At 37.6% G+C, this 19,404-nt stretch overlaps 1 protein-coding gene across 1 annotated transcript in view; it reads right to left on the reverse strand.

The window, feature by feature from the left end:
* Positions 1 to 3,914: 3,914 nt before the first annotated feature.
* Positions 3,915 to 19,404, reverse strand: part of NFIL3 (nuclear factor, interleukin 3 regulated) — a 17,142-nt gene continuing 1,652 nt past the window's right edge. Inside the window, exon 2 of the mRNA XM_019555333.1 lies at positions 3,915 to 5,806. Coding sequence (XP_019410878.1) covers positions 4,265 to 5,608 — 1,344 coding nt within the window. The 5' untranslated portion in view covers positions 5,609 to 5,806 and the 3' untranslated portion in view covers positions 3,915 to 4,264. The remainder of the gene's footprint in view (positions 5,807 to 19,404) is intronic.

The raw sequence follows: 19,404 nt of genomic DNA on the forward strand, positions 1-19,404 counted from the left end.
CCTGAATCCTCACTCCAGGTAGGCAGTATACCTCGCGTGCCAAGGGGTCCCGGCGACAGATGGGGCCCTCCGTACCTCTCAGGATGGAATCACTCTGATTTATAACTTTCACTATCATAAATATTCCCTTATATTTAGCCATTTTTATAATCATTTCATTCCATTACTCATATTTATACACCATTTCACCATGTTCAATAATTCCTTTCCCTTCTTACAGCTCTCAGATATTTATAGATGACTATCATATGCCCTTTAATTGTCTCATACTTTAGTCAATTTGTGTGTGTGTGTATCTTTATACATTTATGAGTTCATCTCTCCAGCTCCTTAATTTATTTTTGTCGCTGTCCTCAGAATTCCCCCTAGGTTGTCTACATCCTTCTAGTGACAAGACCCAGGATCTCCTTTTTCTGCTGCAGCTTCCACTGTGTTTTATCATATTTTCTGTTATTGCATATGAAATACGATGTTCCTCTCTTGTTACATAACCAGTGTCTCACTTTCACAAACCCAAAACCAAGCTCCCATGGAAATCAATGAGTTATGCTCAGCATCTCTGAACATTAGGTTTTAAATAAATTTATGCACTAGATCCAGGGAAGGTTTTGGAGAACCAGATTTTTAGAGAAAAGAAAAGTTTTAACATTCATTCTCAAATATCTGCTATTATTTACTGCCCACATTAATACACACTAATTAGGACTGCATGCTAAATAATATATAAAGGGTTATTTAGATACCTAACTGCTTAGTTGTGCACCAAGTATCTGATTAATAAAGAAGAGTGAAGCAAGAGTGCATGCAGCATTAAGAATGTGACTGCACATACATTTTTGTGTCAAGGCCACTTGACCATGGGGCTCGCTTGTGTTGCCACCTGATTGCACCCATTGACTTTCAGGGCATGATAGTGCCTGTCTGTCCCTTGCTGAAAGAATAGTAAGGGGAGGAACAAGGAATTTTCACCTATCTTAGTATGACCCACCTAAAAACCTTGCCAAATTCTAAGTCCTGAGAGGATCACAAGGACTCAATGAATAGTCCTATTGAATAAAGATGTCAAAAGCTGGCACTTAGAAAAGGCCTCAGGATTTGGCCTAACATTTCTATCTTCGGACTTGGCATCCTGTACTGGAACACGTGTGCTCGTTATGCTTCTGCAATACACGCTGAAAGTTGTTTTGTTGTATTCATGTGGTTACCAAGTTTATGTTGTGCAAAAAACTGTAAAAGTATTTTAAAAATAACATGGTATTAATAAAGGTTATATTTTAACAGGGTTTGCTGTAGATTAACTGTTCTGTTGCCCATAGGATGTTCATATATTAGCAAGTACAAAACCTTTGTAGCATTTTGAAACTATATGCAATTTGAGTGATATGGGTAATGTACATTTCAAAATTTATATGCAGAGTAAGTCTAGGAAAAGATGAATGGAAATATACTACTTCTCTTGCCAACTTTGCAGACCTGTGCCTGGGGAATGCATGTGTCACGCGAGCTCTGACGTGCAGCAAGTTACCCTGGGTGGGGTAGGGGAGATCCGGGCCAGCACTGTGCTGGTCCCAGCAGCCTTACCTGGAGTCCTGGGGGGCCTCCCAGGGCTGTAGCAGTGATCCTGCTGTGCGGAGTCTGGCTGGCAGTGGGGTACAATACCAGTTGCCACCACGTGTCACTCCGCTTTTTTTTTTCTGTGGGTATTTTTGACCCCTGGATATCTTTGCAGTGAACAACTCAATGCGAACAACTGAGCATCTGCAGCGCCATATACCACATATCATTCATCTGGATGTGGCCATATAGACTGAACTGACGCACTGTGTATAATGGAATAATAATTTGATACAACATTTAGCAAAGGAATATTATTTCTCTCTCCCCTTAAGTGAAGCATAAATTCAAAAATGTAGGGAGGAGTACAAATAACATGAGATAAATGTTTCTAAGCACAGAGATCCTTCAACAAATGAACTAATCTAAAATAATTACTATTAAATACTAAATTTACAAAATTACGTAATATATAACTATTTAGGAGGACTGTATGCTTCTATTAAAAACAACTCTAATTAAAAACATTTTTAAAAAGAATAAATGGTCAGTTAAATATCCAGGTTTACACAGATGGCAATATTCAAAGGTTTAAGTCCTCCAATTAAATGCGTTTTATTACATTTGAGGAGATAAATTACATGTAAAATATTGAAAGAATTCTGTGGTTACTTACGGAAGATATTTATCAAGCAAAGATCCCATAGCAATAATTTTCTTGTGTTCCAGACCTTTTTAATTCACTATTTCCTTATATTTGTGTCCATCCTGGACTCCATTTTGTGAATGTTAAAAGTGTATCATCTATAGTAATTACTAAATATATACAAATCCTTACCATAGTGCATATTTTATTATATGAAATATGATTATGAAAGAGGAGTAAGGAATTCAAGAGAACGGAATTTGCACTTATTAGTAACTGAAAACTATGGGTGTAGTTCAGTAATTAATACAGTTTGTGAATAGAAAACTGAAAAAATACCAGTGATTTCTATGACAAATTCCACACAAAATAGCTTGACACAAAAAAAGTCTAGCGGTGAAAAATTGGCTCCACTAAAGTTAGCGAGGGAAGGATTTCACTTGGGCTCCAGAGCTATAAGTAGCTCTTTACCAAATACCCCACCACCATAAAATAATTTCAATCTACTGACCATTCTTAGTCAACTATGAAATCAATATCACTGACTCATTCAGCAAAAAAGTAATACTGATGTCATTGATTATGGCTATCCTCCTGAGGATCATGGTAACTTCTTAAGGAAAACGTAAAGGTTTTATAATTATTTTAAAATGAGGACAAATTACTCAATAAAAGACCCCTGCCAAACCCATGTACTATTAAAAAATCACTTATTATTTAAAAATGCGAGATTTGGGCCAGCGACATTGGGAAGGGACTTAGTGCAGGGATGATGTAGAATGAAGTCTCCATGTTCTAACAGCTCTTAAAAAACATACTGATTCCAGCTCAGCCATAGTCTGAAAAACTTACTGCCTGTGCAGAGTTCAAGGGCCTAGCAATTCAGATAAAGTTCAAGACTCTGTATTTTTTCTACTTCAAACTTATGAAATTCATGGTGAATTATTCCATAGTCAACCAACGGAGTTTGAAGCAAGTTAACTTGAGCCATTAAATACACTTAAAAAACAAAAACAAAATTACAAATATTTTTTCCCCACACAGATTCTGCAACTAACTAATCCAGGTGGTCTGACAGAAACATTACTTCATACCTATATCATGCCAGTTGAAGACCCAGTCCATCATGACCTGGGCCAACCTATAACATCCCTACCAAAGACCTAACATGTACAAGAGATGCAAAATCCTTTTGCATGGGTCTTTCAGGAGATTGCCCACCCACCCACAACACAGAGCCACTATATTTCAGGCCCCATTAAACAGAGGGGATACACTGTTTTCCCCAATATTTTAGTCTCAAGGTTCTGTAAATGATAAAAAAAATCTACTATTTTAGTGTAGTTAATTTCAAAAAGAAAAATTAAGCTACGTGAGAACATTCTGTTTCTGTCTCAATAAGCTGCCCTAGAAGCAAGATACTTTCTCATTTAAGACAGTGGTCATTTTTTTTCTTGGCATTGTAATTTGTTTATATTTACAATAATAAATATATTTAGAAAGCCAGAGCTATAAGTTGCGCACTGTTTTATATGTATATATACCAGACCTGCTTCGATTTTCTTGCGAAAGGGCCTAAAGAAAAAAATGACCAAGAATGTTTCCAAGCACGTGTCATAAGTTGTAATTTGCTTTAGTTAGACTTTAAAACCAAGGATATGAGTCAACTCGAATACAATTCAGTAAATGCTACATTTGATATTTAACATAAATAATCACGTTTATAAAAATCAATTGAACTTAAGTAGATTTTCTGTGTTTGTCACCAATATTTTATTGTAACTGGTAACTTGCACACTTTATAATAGAACAACAAAAAGAAAATAATGTTCACTATATACAGTCTTTGTACAGGCTACTTGACTATACACAAGGCATAGTGACTGTAACACAATGTAGTCTTCATAATAATTTGTGCACAAAAAGACACCATCCATCAGACATTATGTGAACATTACAGTGAAATGACATCACAAGTCCAGTGAAAATTCAGCATAATACAAAACATATTGATCTACTGCAAATGACATCCTTTAAAACAATAAGCTTTTATTCAGTAGTAACTTAACTAGAGTCTGAAGCAGAGATTTGTTGTGTAGTTATAAGTCTCTTAAGCGAAGCAACCTCTGCAGATAAGTTTGCTATGCCCTGCTTCAAATACAGGTTCTCTGACTCAGAGACATTGTAGATATTGTCTTTTATTTCAACAACTCCAGTTTTGCAACCACTCTGAATTTTTACATTCAGTTCCTTCTGATGCCAGTGAGACCAGTCTTGGATATTAGTCACTTGAACAGAGAAAGGAGTGTGAGAAGAATGTACCAAATTTTGTACACTATGTTTTTCAAGTTCAAAATGTCTTTTAGATGACATGTCAATAGGTGATGATAGTTTCTGTGTTGCATCATAATCGTTATCCATTGCTTCCACTTTGATTTGCATGGCTTTGGCCTTAATTCGAAGCTTGTGAGGCAGCGCAGAAGAGTTCACCTCAGGAACTTTCACTGTTGCATGAATATTTTTATGTTCAACTGGGGAATGGATTGGACCTTTGGGAACCTGCTGCTCATCTTCTCCATCTGACGACTTCCCAACAACACCATCATCAGCTTCTGAAGTTCTTGGAGAATTACTGGAGGACCTATTCACTTGCAACAGAGGAGGGGAATGTGAGTACAAATTAAAGGAATTTCCCATGTAGTTAGGATACATGGCTGCCGCTCTTGGCTCTCTCTCCAATTCCATAGGCTCCTGCTTTATAATTTGGAATTTATTTTCAGGACTTCCACAATTATTCTGTATAAGATTTGGCTGAGTAGGCTCCACTGAGGATATTTCAGACACATCCGACAAGGAGCTCTGTGGAGAGTGTTTGATGACAGAAATACAACTACTACCCACTATAGACGGTTCATGCTCATCCACAAATGAGTTAATATTTGATTTGGAAGTTTGATAGTCTTGGAAATACACTGCTGTTGAACTACTGAGCTTCTGTATCTCTTGGGCATAGGCTGCAGAGCTAATTAAACCAAACTTTAACTTCAATGAAAGCAGCTCTGTTTTTAAAGTGGCATTCTCCTCTCCCAATGCAATTAGCTTGTTCTCTAAGACAAGGTCATTCAGTCGTCGTTTTTCACGAGATCTTTTGGCAGCTTCATTATTTTTCCGCCTTTTTTCCCAATACATAGCATCTTTCTTTTCATCTGGAATGAATTCTCGCTTTCTCCGGCATGCTGAAGATTTGCTCTTTCCATGATTTGCTTCAGTAAGTAGAATGTCTTCATTTGCAGACAAATCTTCAGACCCATCTGTTAAAGTAGACTTAAGTACCATGATTTTGTCCACGTTGCTATTTGTGTCAACAGGTGCTTCTTTTTTAATGGTCTGCATTTTTCTTAGCTGCATCAGAAACAATTTTTAGTAGCTCTATGATGAATAACGAAGCAAACTGTTTTCCCCAGTACTTCTCGAATGATAACAATGTGATAAATACAGTAATTTTAAATCCATATGTGTTCTTCCCTTTGTTTCATATTCTCAAGCAGAAGAATGCCTAGGTCCAATATACTTCTCAGCAGATACAATGAGAAACTTCTAAGTAACCTGTAATAAATTAAGAAATAGCAATTATTATTCAGTTATTGCTGATTTACTGCTTTAAAATGCTATTTCCAAATGCATAATTTAGAATAAATTTTCGTTAATTGTGCTTAGTAAAACATAAAAAGAAAGCTCGACATTTAGATAACTGATACATTTACTTTATCTTACCAGGTAGCAATTTGGGGTTTTTTACTACGAGAGAGAGAAAATAGTACCAGTTTTCAAAACAAAGTATGATCTGAAAGAAAACCGTTAAAATCATACTTATTTTTAATCTGGCAGCTGTGTTGTTATAGAACTTGACAATGACATCACCAATTGCCTTAAGCTGCTAATACTTCACTATACCAGAAGTTAAGACATGCTGATTAGCAGTGACGGAAAATATACTGCAAATAAAAAGATCACCTTGAAAGCAACTGTGTAGTGTGTGATTTAGAAGTCTTACTTATTTGGGTCCTCTACAAGTTAAGAATAATCCAAACTGATTTACAGAAGTTAAAATGCTTTCTATTGGCCTAAAACTACTAGCACAGCACATTCTTATTCTTATATTTAATATAAAGATAATTTGGCTTTTCAGATCTCTTCTTGAGTAATCATATCCATACAGCTGAGTTTAAGCATTAGTCAAATAATTTTGCTATATCATTTAGCTCGTCTTTAAAATCCAGAGGAAAAAAAGTATAATGTGTTACCTATGACTGGTATCTGATCCCTAACAAACAAAACTGTTAATTAGTTAAATTATATTATTAATAAAGTTCTTCCTTGAAAAATATTGTTAGCATACTACAGTATGCTTTATTAACATTAAAGAATGTATATCTGTGTGGCATAACAATGAGCAAATTAAAATGGAAATTTAGATATAAAATGGGGCAATCAAAAGAAAACTAGCTTAACCTTTAACTGCAGACACCTTTATCTTTAAATTTGACTTAGCATTTAAGATGGCATATGGTTTATTTAGTCCATATCAATTACAAAAATACTTTCTTCTCATAATAACATTTGGTTTTGATCCTAGACATAGCTTCCCCGTACTTAATTTTCCATGGTTAGTCATGTTCCTGGTAAAACAAATTTAGCAAGACAACTGCTTTTACAAGACTGGCTATCCACTTAGCAATGATTTTTTATCCTGCCTGTATTAAAAAAAAACAAACCTTGGCGACTTTAGATTAATGTCACTATTTATCGGTCATATTTTTACAATGACTAATGAAACTAATTTTAACAGTATCTGCTAGGAAAGTTATACAAGAATTAATTAATTGTATTGTGCCAGTTCTCTTGTCTTTTCCAGAAGGCAAAGAGGAGTGAAGGATGTAATAATAATTAAGTGATGGTCATAAAGACTTGGGTTGCAAGCTGGGTTCTGTTTCCTCAAATCATGCCAGCTCGAGTCATGAAAAATCAACACACTTAATAGAACAGCTAAGTAGAATTTCCTAAAATCCATGTTATTTACTGGTATATAACTATTAGTCTTTGATAATATAGCCTTAATGGAAAATGAAGTCATAAGATAACCATGCCATAGACAATATTTTCCATTTTACAACAAAAGAAATACCACAAATTGTCATGCTTGTAAACAAGCAAAGCAATTCTAACACACAAGCAACTATATGGTTAGAGCCTGATCCCAAGCCCACAATAAAGTCAATGGGAGCCTTTCCATTAAGTGAAATGGGCTTTGGAATATGCTTTTCAAGAAAGAAAATCCCCACTACAAATAAAATCCATTATAGTTTGTTTTACTGAAGTATCGCTATAGTAAGTTAGCTCATTAAAATACTGTGCTTTATCACTGGTTTAACTAAATGCGTTATATTACATCTAAAAATTATGGCTGAACATGTGGATTTTAATGCATATTACTTTAAATGAGGCAGAAATATTGCAGTGCAGGTAAAATGTTTAAATACATTGTACAATGTTATGTTAAGGGTTATAAAAAATGATGAATTGGGTCAACTGGAAATTAAAGTAATTTCCAGAATTTTCATAGTCTAATTTTATATAATGAAAAATATAATGTGCAGGTTCCGTTGTCAGTTTCTGTAACATTTTGATTGAAAGGATACTGCCCAGTGACTGTCTTAGTAAACTATGTACACTTATAATGAATTAGATTACTCAGGTCATTAAATAACTTTGTATTTTCCATTGAAGAATGTATCTACTTTCTAAAGTACAGGTTTCCCTTGCTTTATGCCGGTTCTGTATGTGCGAATTCACTCTTAGACAATGACCCTTTTTATACCAATAATTTGTTATATGCAGAGTAAACTCACTCTGATGAGATCAGTGTGGTGGCAGCAGTCAGCTGCCTTGTGCAGTGCATTGTGGGAGCGACGTGTACCAAAATATAGTCTCCTGTGTGGATCTGTGCTCCTCACTCATTGTCTGCAATGTGTCTCTGTAGTTGCCATCCCCATTATAGCTTCTAAGTGTCCCGCTAGCTTATTTCCTACCCCCCGTCTCCCAGAAGGCACCAGTCGCTGAGCAGGGGTCCCTCGCATGCTCCACGGCAGACCCAGCAGTGGACCCCACCCCCCATGCTCCCGTGGAGTACTCCATTCACCTAACTACTTCAGCATTCACGAGCCACCTGGTACCTTGTGGTATGTAGATACAGCTTTAAAAGTTTTTTCTATGTGTGAATCATCAAAACTTTCCAAATCTCTCTGAATCGATTCGGAGGGTTCTGATTTGACTCAGAGAGATTAAAAGGTCTCCTGGTTCAATTCAGATTTAAAGATTTGATCGCTAAATTGAGCCAAATCACTACCAAATCAAATCAGCAACCGAAGTTTCACACAGCCCTAGTGAGCATATGGTTTGGGCCCACCAATGCTAAGTTACCATAGCATGTTGCTATGAGGATGTAGCGTCTCATGTAGACATGCCTACTGATACTATTTGAAAAGAGGGTTAAATATGCATATACACTTATTTTCTATATGTTTATAAGCATACTTGTCCATGTCTAAGGTTATTAGACACTGAAAAGAAATATTTACCAGCTGAGTGCTTTCACTGATAGCTATTCAAAGATTTTTTTTTTAAATCTATTTTTTAGGAGAATCAAGCTAACTACAAAATAGCTTAAGACACAACATAATTTTATGTCTTTTACTATTGTTTCTCTTTCCCAATTCTTTCCTATTCTAGGAGTGATACATTTTATCTTAATTGGGTTTCTGTCCAGGGATATGCGTACATCTTTGTATCTAGCTCAATTATTACCCAATTCTGACTGAGGTTTTTGGCCAACACCATAATATGTATAATTAGGAATAATAATAATCATTATTATTATAAATGCATGTGACTACTGAATACTCAAAATAAATTTCATCAGGCTTTAATAAATCACTAGATATTTTGAGTATGCATGGATTGCAAGTTGAATGTAGTTTTATCCAGCCAAATTCAAGTATCAAGCTGTGCTTAGGGAAAGTGTTCAGCTAGTAAGCAGAATTCATGTGTCACAAGTCTTCTGCAGACTGGGGCATTATAGGGCATGGGCTGCTTGTTTTAGCAAACAAAACTCCTTTTTTGACCACTATCCATCTTGTATATATTGTCTCTTGCAGGCGTAGTCTGAATAAGGGATGGATAGTACTGAGTTTGAGTTGTGCTGAGTGGGTGCATCTATACAAGCTATTAATGCGGCTCAAACCCTGGCACAGTTTGCACCGCAGTCAGCTGCTTCTGGGTACAGTGTCTTTATATGCTCCCAAGACTGCAGCAGTTTAAGCCAGGGCAGAACAGCCTCAGGCTGGCAGCAGGCTTGGGAGGTCAGACCTAGGTTCTTGGTTGGGGCATCGGAGGTGCTGGCTGGGGCACAAGAGTGCCCAAAGAGTGAAGCCATGGCCCCGTTGCATGGGCAGACCAGGTGCAATTTATGCCCAGGTCAGTGTTTACATGTGCATTTAGGCGCACTTATTTTCACCTATGTAAAATAGTATTGTCCTTGACAGTACAATCTTACGGTGGCAAAAATTAGTTTGTTGCAGTCTAATAGCATTGCATATGTAGACTGTGATTCTTCATACAACAGCAAATTAGCCTACTGTACAATTAGGCACATGTGTAGATGTACCCAATGAGTAGTTATCCATGATTCAATGTCTGCTTGGGAGTAGGTATCAAGCAGGGTTCCCAAGGGATCTGTCCTTAGTCCAGTATTAATATCTTCATGAATGATTTGGATGATGGGATTGAGTGTACAGTATGCAAATTTGCAGATGACATCAAGTTGGATAGAGCTGCAGATGATCTGGAGAATAGGACCGGGATGCCGAATGACTGAGCTCAGGGGTTTTCAAACTTTTCAGGTCAGTGGCCGCACGCAGAACAGTGTACCCCTAGCGGGGAGGGGGAGGAGCGGTGTGCGACCAGACGGACAGACAGCTCCTGTGTGGTACGGTACATGGCAGTGCTCCATCCCAGCCCACCCATGCATATCCCCTAAAGCCTTCTCAAGTATCCCGGGGGTACACGTACCCCCAGCTGACAATCCCTGACCTAGATAGACTGGAGAAAGGGTCTACAATGAATCCGATGAGATTTAACTAGGACAAGTACAAAGTCCTGCACCTGGAATAGAAAATTGCATGTAATGACTAAGGAATGATTGGCTAGTCTACAGCACTCTTGTTATGAAAGATGGCAACAGCGCACACTGGGTTATATTAACAGGATTGTCACTTACAAATCGAGGAAGTGATTCTTCTGCTCCAGTTAACACTGGTGAGGCCTCACCTGGATAACTGTGTCCAGTTTTGGCCCCTCCCTTTAGGAAGAATGTAGACAGATTGGAAAGAATCCAGTGGAGATTGACAAAAATTATTAGAGGCCTGGGAAGCATGACTTAGCAAGAACAGGCTGAAACAACTAACATGCTGTTATACAAACAACTAAGATTATTTAGTCTGGAGAAGAGAAGATTGCAAGGGTTTTGGTAAGTCTTCAAATACGTGAAGGGTGATTAGAGAGAGGATGGAGACAGACCATTCTCTGTGGCCATATGAGAAAGACTAGGAGCAATAGACTCAAGCAGCAGCAGCAGCAACGGAATTTTAGGTTGGAGATTTGAAGGTACCTTCTGACTATAAGGGCGGTCAACAGGCCACTTAGAGAAGCCGGATTATGCAGGATGGGTTCCTGATGCCCCAACAGTGCCTGCTCAGGGTGGCTTTAGTGCATGCACAGCTCTGAGATGACCACACACTCCTGCCATAAACATAAAAGACATATGCTGCAATAAAGTGGCACAAATTGATACCATCTATGTTGCCACTGGCAAATTCTGGGCATAAGTGGAACAACAAGGGGTACAGACATCTGTTTGTTTGGCCTTTGCATCACCATAATTTTTTTAATGGCAGCACAAAGGTGACACTGTGTCCATCCTTATAGTCACACAACAATAAAGTCAACTACTATTCTTACTGACAGCTAAATTTTCTCTGTGTTTTTCAGACATATGTCCAGGATGGTTTAGTCAGGAATGATCCTGACTTGAACAGGGGGCTAGACTATATTACTTGCAAGTTCCCTTCCAGCCCTGTTTCCCTATGATTCTATGGCTAATAGAAATACTTAGTCAAAAGAATGGCACTTTTGCATACATCATTTATGTGCCCCTCCTGCCTGCACCCATATGAAAAACTACGCACATCTAAATTTGGCCCACAGTTTCCATAATATCAACCTTACATATTTACCATTTATGCTATACATTTTACACAATTATTTTTGTAGATTAATAAAAAAATGAATATATTTTAGCTTTGTTGATGTCTTCCCTGAATACTTTTAACACCGTATGTAAACCTGCTGTTACACAAACACATAATATAAAGCCCTTGTCTGTTAACGGTTTTCCTTGTGGATCAGCCCAATACCTAGTCTGTAAACAAATTAAATTCCATCTGATGATAATGGCAAAATGCCTTCAATAAAAACAGCCATTTCACTTCATTTGTATTTTATAATTCCACTGGAAAACATGAGTATTTACACATAAACTAATGAACTGTAATGATTCCTCTGACTATATTTCAAATTCCATTATTTTCCCTTATGATTAATTTTGCAATTACTTTATCACTCCCTCATAAAGTATTCTAAAACCAACATTTAATACAGCTTTACATTAGTCACTGCTGGGTTTTTTTGGTTGGTTTATGTTAATGTCATTGAATGCCAATTCAACAGTGTAATAGCACTCAACCCTATTAACTTAATTACAGCCCCAGTCCTGTTCCCACTGCAATTCTGCCATTCCCTCCAACAGGAGCAGGATCCAGCTCCAGATTTAAGAGTTAATATGGCTGTTTTCTACAACTTAGAGAACTGAAACAAGAAATGTTATATATTAAAATTCATGAGATGTTAATTTCTCCATGGTCTTAAAAATATTTAAACTCTCATAGATTCATAGATTCCAGGGTCGGAAGGGACCTCAATGGGCCATCTAGTCCAACTCCCTGCCCCTGGCAGGCAAGAAAAGGGTCACCAAACCTGGGATCATGTGATCTCAGATGGTCTCAAGATACTGGTTTAAGAGCCTGATCCTGCAGAACTTAAATATTTGTATAATACACTTCAAATCAACAAAAGAGTTGAAGAACTGCACTATAATTTTGCCTCTCTTTGCTCCTTCTAGTTTAATAGGTCAATTCCAACTTTGAATATACATATATGGCATCTACATACGCATGGATGTCTCCAAAGCTGAAATATGACCCATATTATTTTACCAAATATAACCCACGTTCCTTTTCAGAGAATGTTTTTATATTTATCTTCAAGAATTTACATTTTATCCAGACTCAAAAATCTTCAAAATATTTTGTACAATGTTGTTATTCCCATAACATCCTAGTGGTAATGTACGGGACTAAATGAAATACAGTTTGAAGATACTTGATTGTTCAATCACCTTGTAACTTTCTAAAATCAAAAATCTACAACTCTTAAGGTCCTCTAAGAAGCAAAGCAACTGGACGGTCTTGATTTTTAATATATCTAAAGAAAGAACTATTTTGTCACTTTGACTTTTTGGCATTTATTTAAATTAACATGAAATAACCAGCAACCCCTCACCCAAAATTTTCTGTTTTATGTAGTTATCACTAGCTATGTTATCTGCAGTATTCTGTCACAGGATAACTTAAAAGTCCATCTACATTATTCTAAAGTCCTTTCCTATACTAGAAGATCTGGCATAGAACTGGTCATAGGACCCAATCCAGAAGCCATTCTGTTCTCAAAACTTTCAGGCTAAGGACAGAAATTACATGTAAACTGGAATAGGTCATCCAAAACCAGTTTAAATTTGCAACAAAACAGAAGTTCAGTGCAATAAACCACTTTCAAAATGGCTTAAACTGGCTTAAGATAAACTTGGATGGATGTAGTATTAAACTTAACTAATTTACGTTAAATCAGTTTATTGAATTTGTGTCCCAGATCCTCTCCAGATTCAAATTAGCTAAGAGTCCTCCAGCATCCCAGAATGTTTTGCCCTTCCCTTGTAAACCCCCTTGCACAGGGTGGGTGGGCTAGCTTTGGCCCAAGCTGTCTGCTGCAGCCAACTAGGGAGGTGTGCTCTAGTGCCCCCCAGCTTTTGGCTTGGGCCACTACAGACATATGTCTGCATTTCTGGAATCAAAAGTGAATGTCTATTCACTTGTTTAATAGTTCAGTTTAGGCAGTTTAGACTAACCTGAGAAGACTGAATCATTTCAGCCTTTGGCTTTTTGACTGTACTTAGCCATAGAGAACTTAAAATATTTCATCTTCAAAGTGCTTTTAGAAACATTTTCTGACTAAACGAGCGCAGTACCCAAATGAGCTGGAGAAATGTTATCCTGATTTTACAGAATGAAAAGCTAAGACTGAAATTTTGAAAGGGAGCAAGTAGCTAAGGTAAGCAGGTGAGTCTGAGGAATGGAACATCCTTCCACCAGTTGGGAGTTATTCTGCAGCTACTCCTGTATAATCCAGACTGTGGCTGTCCAAATCATGGTCTGTGGGCGGCATCCAACCTATACAGGGTTAATGTACAGCTCCATGAGTTTCTGCCTGAGTGCACCTCCCCGCAACACTCAGGCTGTTGCTGCCACCGGGATCTCTGGACTCCCCCTCCCTCTTCCAGCATCTGCTTTCTGCCCCTAGCTACTGCAAAGCTGGACAGTAGGCAAAGGTAGCACCATGAATTTCTGCTATGCTGAAATTAATGCAGCGCTGATAATTTACCAGTTGAAGACCTTAATATCTAAGATCCAACCTGAACCCTACTGAAATAACTGAAAGTACTCCTACATTAGATTCGGACCCTACAATAAAATTCTGTTCCACTAGGGTCCACGGGAGTTTTAACATTGATTTAACTGAAGCCAGGATGTCACCTTTAATACAAATCAGCAGACATACATACAGTTCAGATACAGTTGCTGTTTGGCCTTTCTGGTGCCATTCAGGTACAGACTTTTGTATTGTGACATAAAGCTTACCCAAGATTAAAGAGGGCAGAGGTGTTAAAATTAGAATTAAATTCTGCAATATTACCATCACTATTTTTGTTTATCATCCATCATAGCACCTAGGTACTCTAGTTACAGATCCCTCCTACCTTCCGCTAAGCACAGAGAAAACATAGAACTACTGATCTTGTGCTAAGAACACACCCTTCTCACAAGTTAATGTGCATTCAGAACCAACCCATAATTAAATTACGGGGTCAGTGTAACAGTTAAATTGTAGGTCAGCGTGACACAGTATTTTCTTACAGGATGAAACACTTTGGATAAACCTTTATTGTCTTACTGTGTAAAAGTTTTTTTAAAAATGTACCCAGTATACTTAAAGTGAACTTAAGATAATTATGAATGTATTAGGACCCTTTCTGCAGATACACAAATATAAGCGTATCAAGCACCCTGAAATATTATAGCATTCTATACTGTCCAGCTCCAAGCCATAACCGGAGGCCGATGGCCTATATAATTTTTATGAAAGGCATTCATTGTTATGAAAAAGTAGTTCACTCACTGCTTATCTTAATAACTACAAACTAACTCACTAAATTATGGTTTCCCTCCCAAAGGTAAGTCTCACAAAATTATGCAAATAACCTTTTTCATTTGGCAAGAACTAAATTTATGAGAAATAGCAGTTGCTGAAAGGGTTAGTCAAGGTTAATAGGCCCAAATTTGACCTACATTTTCCTCCATTTTCTGGCAAGTATGTGTAATTCTGTCTATTGACTTTGTTTTTTCTGAAACAACTGGTTCAGTGCTTTGTTTTAGAAAGACCAGTGCCAATAATCTAGAGCACTAGGGAACCATCTGAAGAATGAGTGGTACATAGGGAAAAAAGAAGAGACGCTCAGTAAAGAAACTTGTTAACTGTCAAGATTCAAAGGGGTTATTACAAAGAATAAAAAATTAAAAAATTCTTAAAATTATGAATAGCATCATAAAAGAGTTTCTGTAAGTCACAAGCTGTTTGATAGTAAACTGATTATATTACACAGGACCACTAGTTTCATGCTGAAGGATTTTGCAAAGCAAATCAAAGCCTGCCTAATTTTAGACACTATTTTATTGCTTTCCTCAAATTAAAGACCATAAAACAGAAATACAAGGTGAGCCCTGGAAAGATGTGTCATTTATACTTAAACAGCTCTTCTGATTTATTAATTGTATTCTCACAAACCCCAAGTACGAGATGATTCATTATTGGGTGTGAACTAGTATACCTCTTTCAAGGGTAGTAGAGTTAAATCAATTTATATCAGCTGAGAATTTGACCCTATAACAGTTACTTGAGAAACGAAGTGTCAAAAATATGAAATATCAGTCTAATGGACAGTGTGTATAATAATCTTAATGTTTAACACACATGGCAAATGAGACAAAAATGGCAATCTAGGGAGGCTACTATCTTGAAATATGATTCAAGTGCAAACTATGGTGCCCCCACAGAGACCCACTGACCTGACTGAGATTCCAAGCAAATGTATGTGTCCATTAGCATGACACCAGTCACAGGACTGGGGACTGTACCATATAACAGGTATGATGCAACTTCCACAGAAGGGTCAAGTCTGATCGTTCATTCAGTAACAGCCCTTACCAAGTTGTGGCCAGAACTGAAAAACCAACCTAAGCTATATGCTTGCCCTGCTAGATAAGATGACTACAACAAAAAGAGAAAGTGATATATAGGGAAAAATAAAACATATTCCAATATAGAATGATAAGGAGTGAAAGCTTTAATAACCTCATCTCATGTTGACATGAATTTATTGCCACTGAAATGTGAACACCTTTTACAAGACTCATTAAAGCAATGAAGAGTCTGTACTCTGATGAATACCGACTTTCTTGACAAAACATTATTAACCCATACATAGCACAAAATGATCTAAGCATGTGTTATCTAGGAACTTGACTTTTATTATAACAGCATTTTACTTCATAGTCATATAATAGGCTGGTCTTTTCACAGTCTTTTATAAATCTATTGCAGAGAAAACTGGAAAAGCATTTTTAAAAGGTATTTATTGTTAATCAGAAAGATAGCTTCTTATGTAATATCTGTGCTTAGAATTCACAAAGTATAGTCCAATGTTACACTAATTTAGACAAGCACTAACTCAATTGCAAATAAGAAAAAACAGGATACAGAATAATGTAATAAATACACATTGGGCCTACCTTTAAAACAACAAAGGAATTTTCAATAGCTTTGTTTCCATCACATTTTGAATCAGGTCCAAATGTGTCATTGTTTTTCAAATTCTTATTTTTGACAGTCATCCTCATCATGAGAATCAACTAAATGCCAATTAAAATGTTTTAATCATCGTCGTTTTAACCCTGAAAAATATTCTAACATCAAAAGCAATGGCTATTTGTCTGAGAAAGGACTGCAGGATTTGGCTATAAATTTGCATTTTTTTTCTATTACATATCCTAGGCACATTTATATCTCATAACTGCCTGTAATGTTTATGGCAAGGTCACCTAGAAGAATCAATTAAGCTGATGAGTCAGATACATTGCTTAACAGTGTGTAATAAGCCTCAAACAGAGGATTACATTGTTCAAGTTATTGCATCATAGTGATGTTATAACTGCAACTCTCAAAGATATGGCAATGAGATTGCTGCCTGGAAAAAGAAACTGATTGCATAAATGTAGTTTGCATAATCATTTGTTAAAAGAATTAATTTAAAATGAGCTAAAGGAGTATTTCTTTCTATGTAAAGGCTTGAACAGGCAAAACAGTGATTAATATATTTTGAAGACTATACATTAATTCTTTCATCTGTAAAAGCAAAATCTGTTCCATAATTTTCAGCCCAAGCACAGCTAATACTGTTTCTCCTTAAGATAAGATAAGCTCAGAGGAGGTCGTGTAAGTTCATATTGCTTGTGGGAAGACCGTAAGCTTTTTGACACCTTTCATATCATTTCCTTAAAAAAAAAAAAAAAATCAATTCTAACCAGAAACTTGAAACTCTTGAGGGCAAATCCAGGAAGCTAGATATTTTGAAAGCTAGTTAATAGTCCTTTAGAGGATAAGACAAGTTAAAAATAGAAATGAGCTAAAAATGGACGTGAAGACAGATAATTCTGAAAAACATTAACAAGTTAACAGTCAAATAAAAGCATCTGTAAGATGACAACTTTTGCTACAATATTTGCAAGGATTTTAGATGATCCTCAACTATGTTGGCGTGTATTTGGCTAAACCTGCAGTCCTTATTAGGTCAGAATTCTTACTGAAGTCACTAAGCAGAAACAATAACACTGATTCCCTGGACATTCTATAATGTAGGCTTTGAACTGAATTTACTAAGGGGCAACGTCAATTTGAAATGCTATTACTGGTTTGACAATTTAAGCTGAATGGATGAGAAAGAATCATAGTATATTCTCCAAAAAACAGTATACTTATCAATAATTCTGAGGGGACAAATAATCTTTTTTTAAAGGAGTCAAATTCAGCACTCAGGCAACAGTAAAGTTAACAGTGCTCTCAGGGACCCAGAATATTTTAAATTTGTGGTAAGTTATTTCCTGCAGCACTCATATTTAACATACCACCATGGTTAGTGTCCTCGATTTTCAACTCTGGAAGTTCTGATGAAGAGTGAACTGATTTTGGCAATTTCTACCTAAAAGATTTGAAGTCATTTAGTAGTAAAGCTAGGACTCCAGTCAAGATAATCCTAGACCTCTCTCTGTGCTGTGTTGGTGGGACCAGCCTGCCTCAAAAGGCACTTTTGATCACTTGTCTTTGCATCTATGGTAAATCTGTTTAGGGGACTGAAAGTGACCTGGCATCACGACAACTTGGTTTGGTGCCAGATGGTTGTGTGGGAGGGGGGTTGTTATAAGACACTTGAAATCTTGCAATCTAAAACAAAAACATGTATACACACATATATATACACACATATATACACACACATGTATATACACACACACATACATATATTAGACATCCATAGCTTTTTCTATGAGAAGACTCGGTGGTAACTGAAGACTGACATCACAAGAGCCTGAAAGCTCAGCTTCACCCAGAGCCAGCTGAATTCAACAGAAAGCGCCTATTAACTTCTGCATGCTTTAGAAGAGCTACTGAGCCATGGGGATTTTAAACCAGATGCTGTTAAATCATCATCATAACAATTCTTCAGTTGGTGCTAACATCTCTTCATCTCCAAGGCCAGGTGGCCACTGGGTTGAAAAGGTGCCTGTGAAAGGTTCACAACTATGATTAGGCCCAGGAAAGTAAGAGAGGAGACCTGGCAAAAATAACTCCAGCAGAGAAAGGGCTGCTGGTTGTAGCCATGTTGGTCTACGGACGTAGCTCTAAGGACATAGGCAAGCAAGGTGCTTTGGGTCGATGTGATATCTTTTATATCTGGATATATAAAAGATGGGGTATCTTTTAAATTCTTTGGGTCGATGCGATATCTTGTATTGGACCAACTAAATAGCTGGTAAAATTGTTCTTTGAAAGCTTTTGGGCACAAACACCCTTCTTCAGGCACTGCAGACTCTCCCTATGCCTGAAGAAGGCTGTTTGTGGCCAAAAGCTTGCAAAGAATAATTTTTCCAACTAGTTGCTTGGTCTAATAAAGGCTATCACATCTACCCAAAGAATCTAGTGCGCCAGTGGAGAAAAACACAGAACCCCTGAGGGTTTCTCCATGTGTCCAGAGGACTCCCAGGCAGCCCGACAAGCCCCAGGGGAAGTAAGGAGGGGGTGCTGGGTGCTTCGGACGAAGCGGGGCTCAGAGACACCCCGTGCTGGAGGGAGAGGAGCGAGGGAGCTGCCCAGCCGAGGCACAAAGACTGGTGTGGTGGCTGGCGGGCGGGGGGGGGGAGATGTGCGAGCGGGCTGGATTGCTCAACAGCCTCCTTCGCCTCCTGGGCTCGCGGGGAGCGGGAGCCTCCCACTCCCTCCCTCTGTGTGGAGCAGCAGCGAGCACACGCGCTACGTGACCGGGGGCGCATCCCTCCCTGCGCCGGGCCCAGCCCGCGGCGCGGAGC

This window comes from Crocodylus porosus, unplaced genomic scaffold (assembly GCF_001723895.1).
Source record: "Crocodylus porosus isolate Cpor-Errol unplaced genomic scaffold, CroPor_comp1, whole genome shotgun sequence".
NCBI classification, from domain to species: Eukaryota; Metazoa; Chordata; order Crocodylia; family Crocodylidae; genus Crocodylus; species Crocodylus porosus.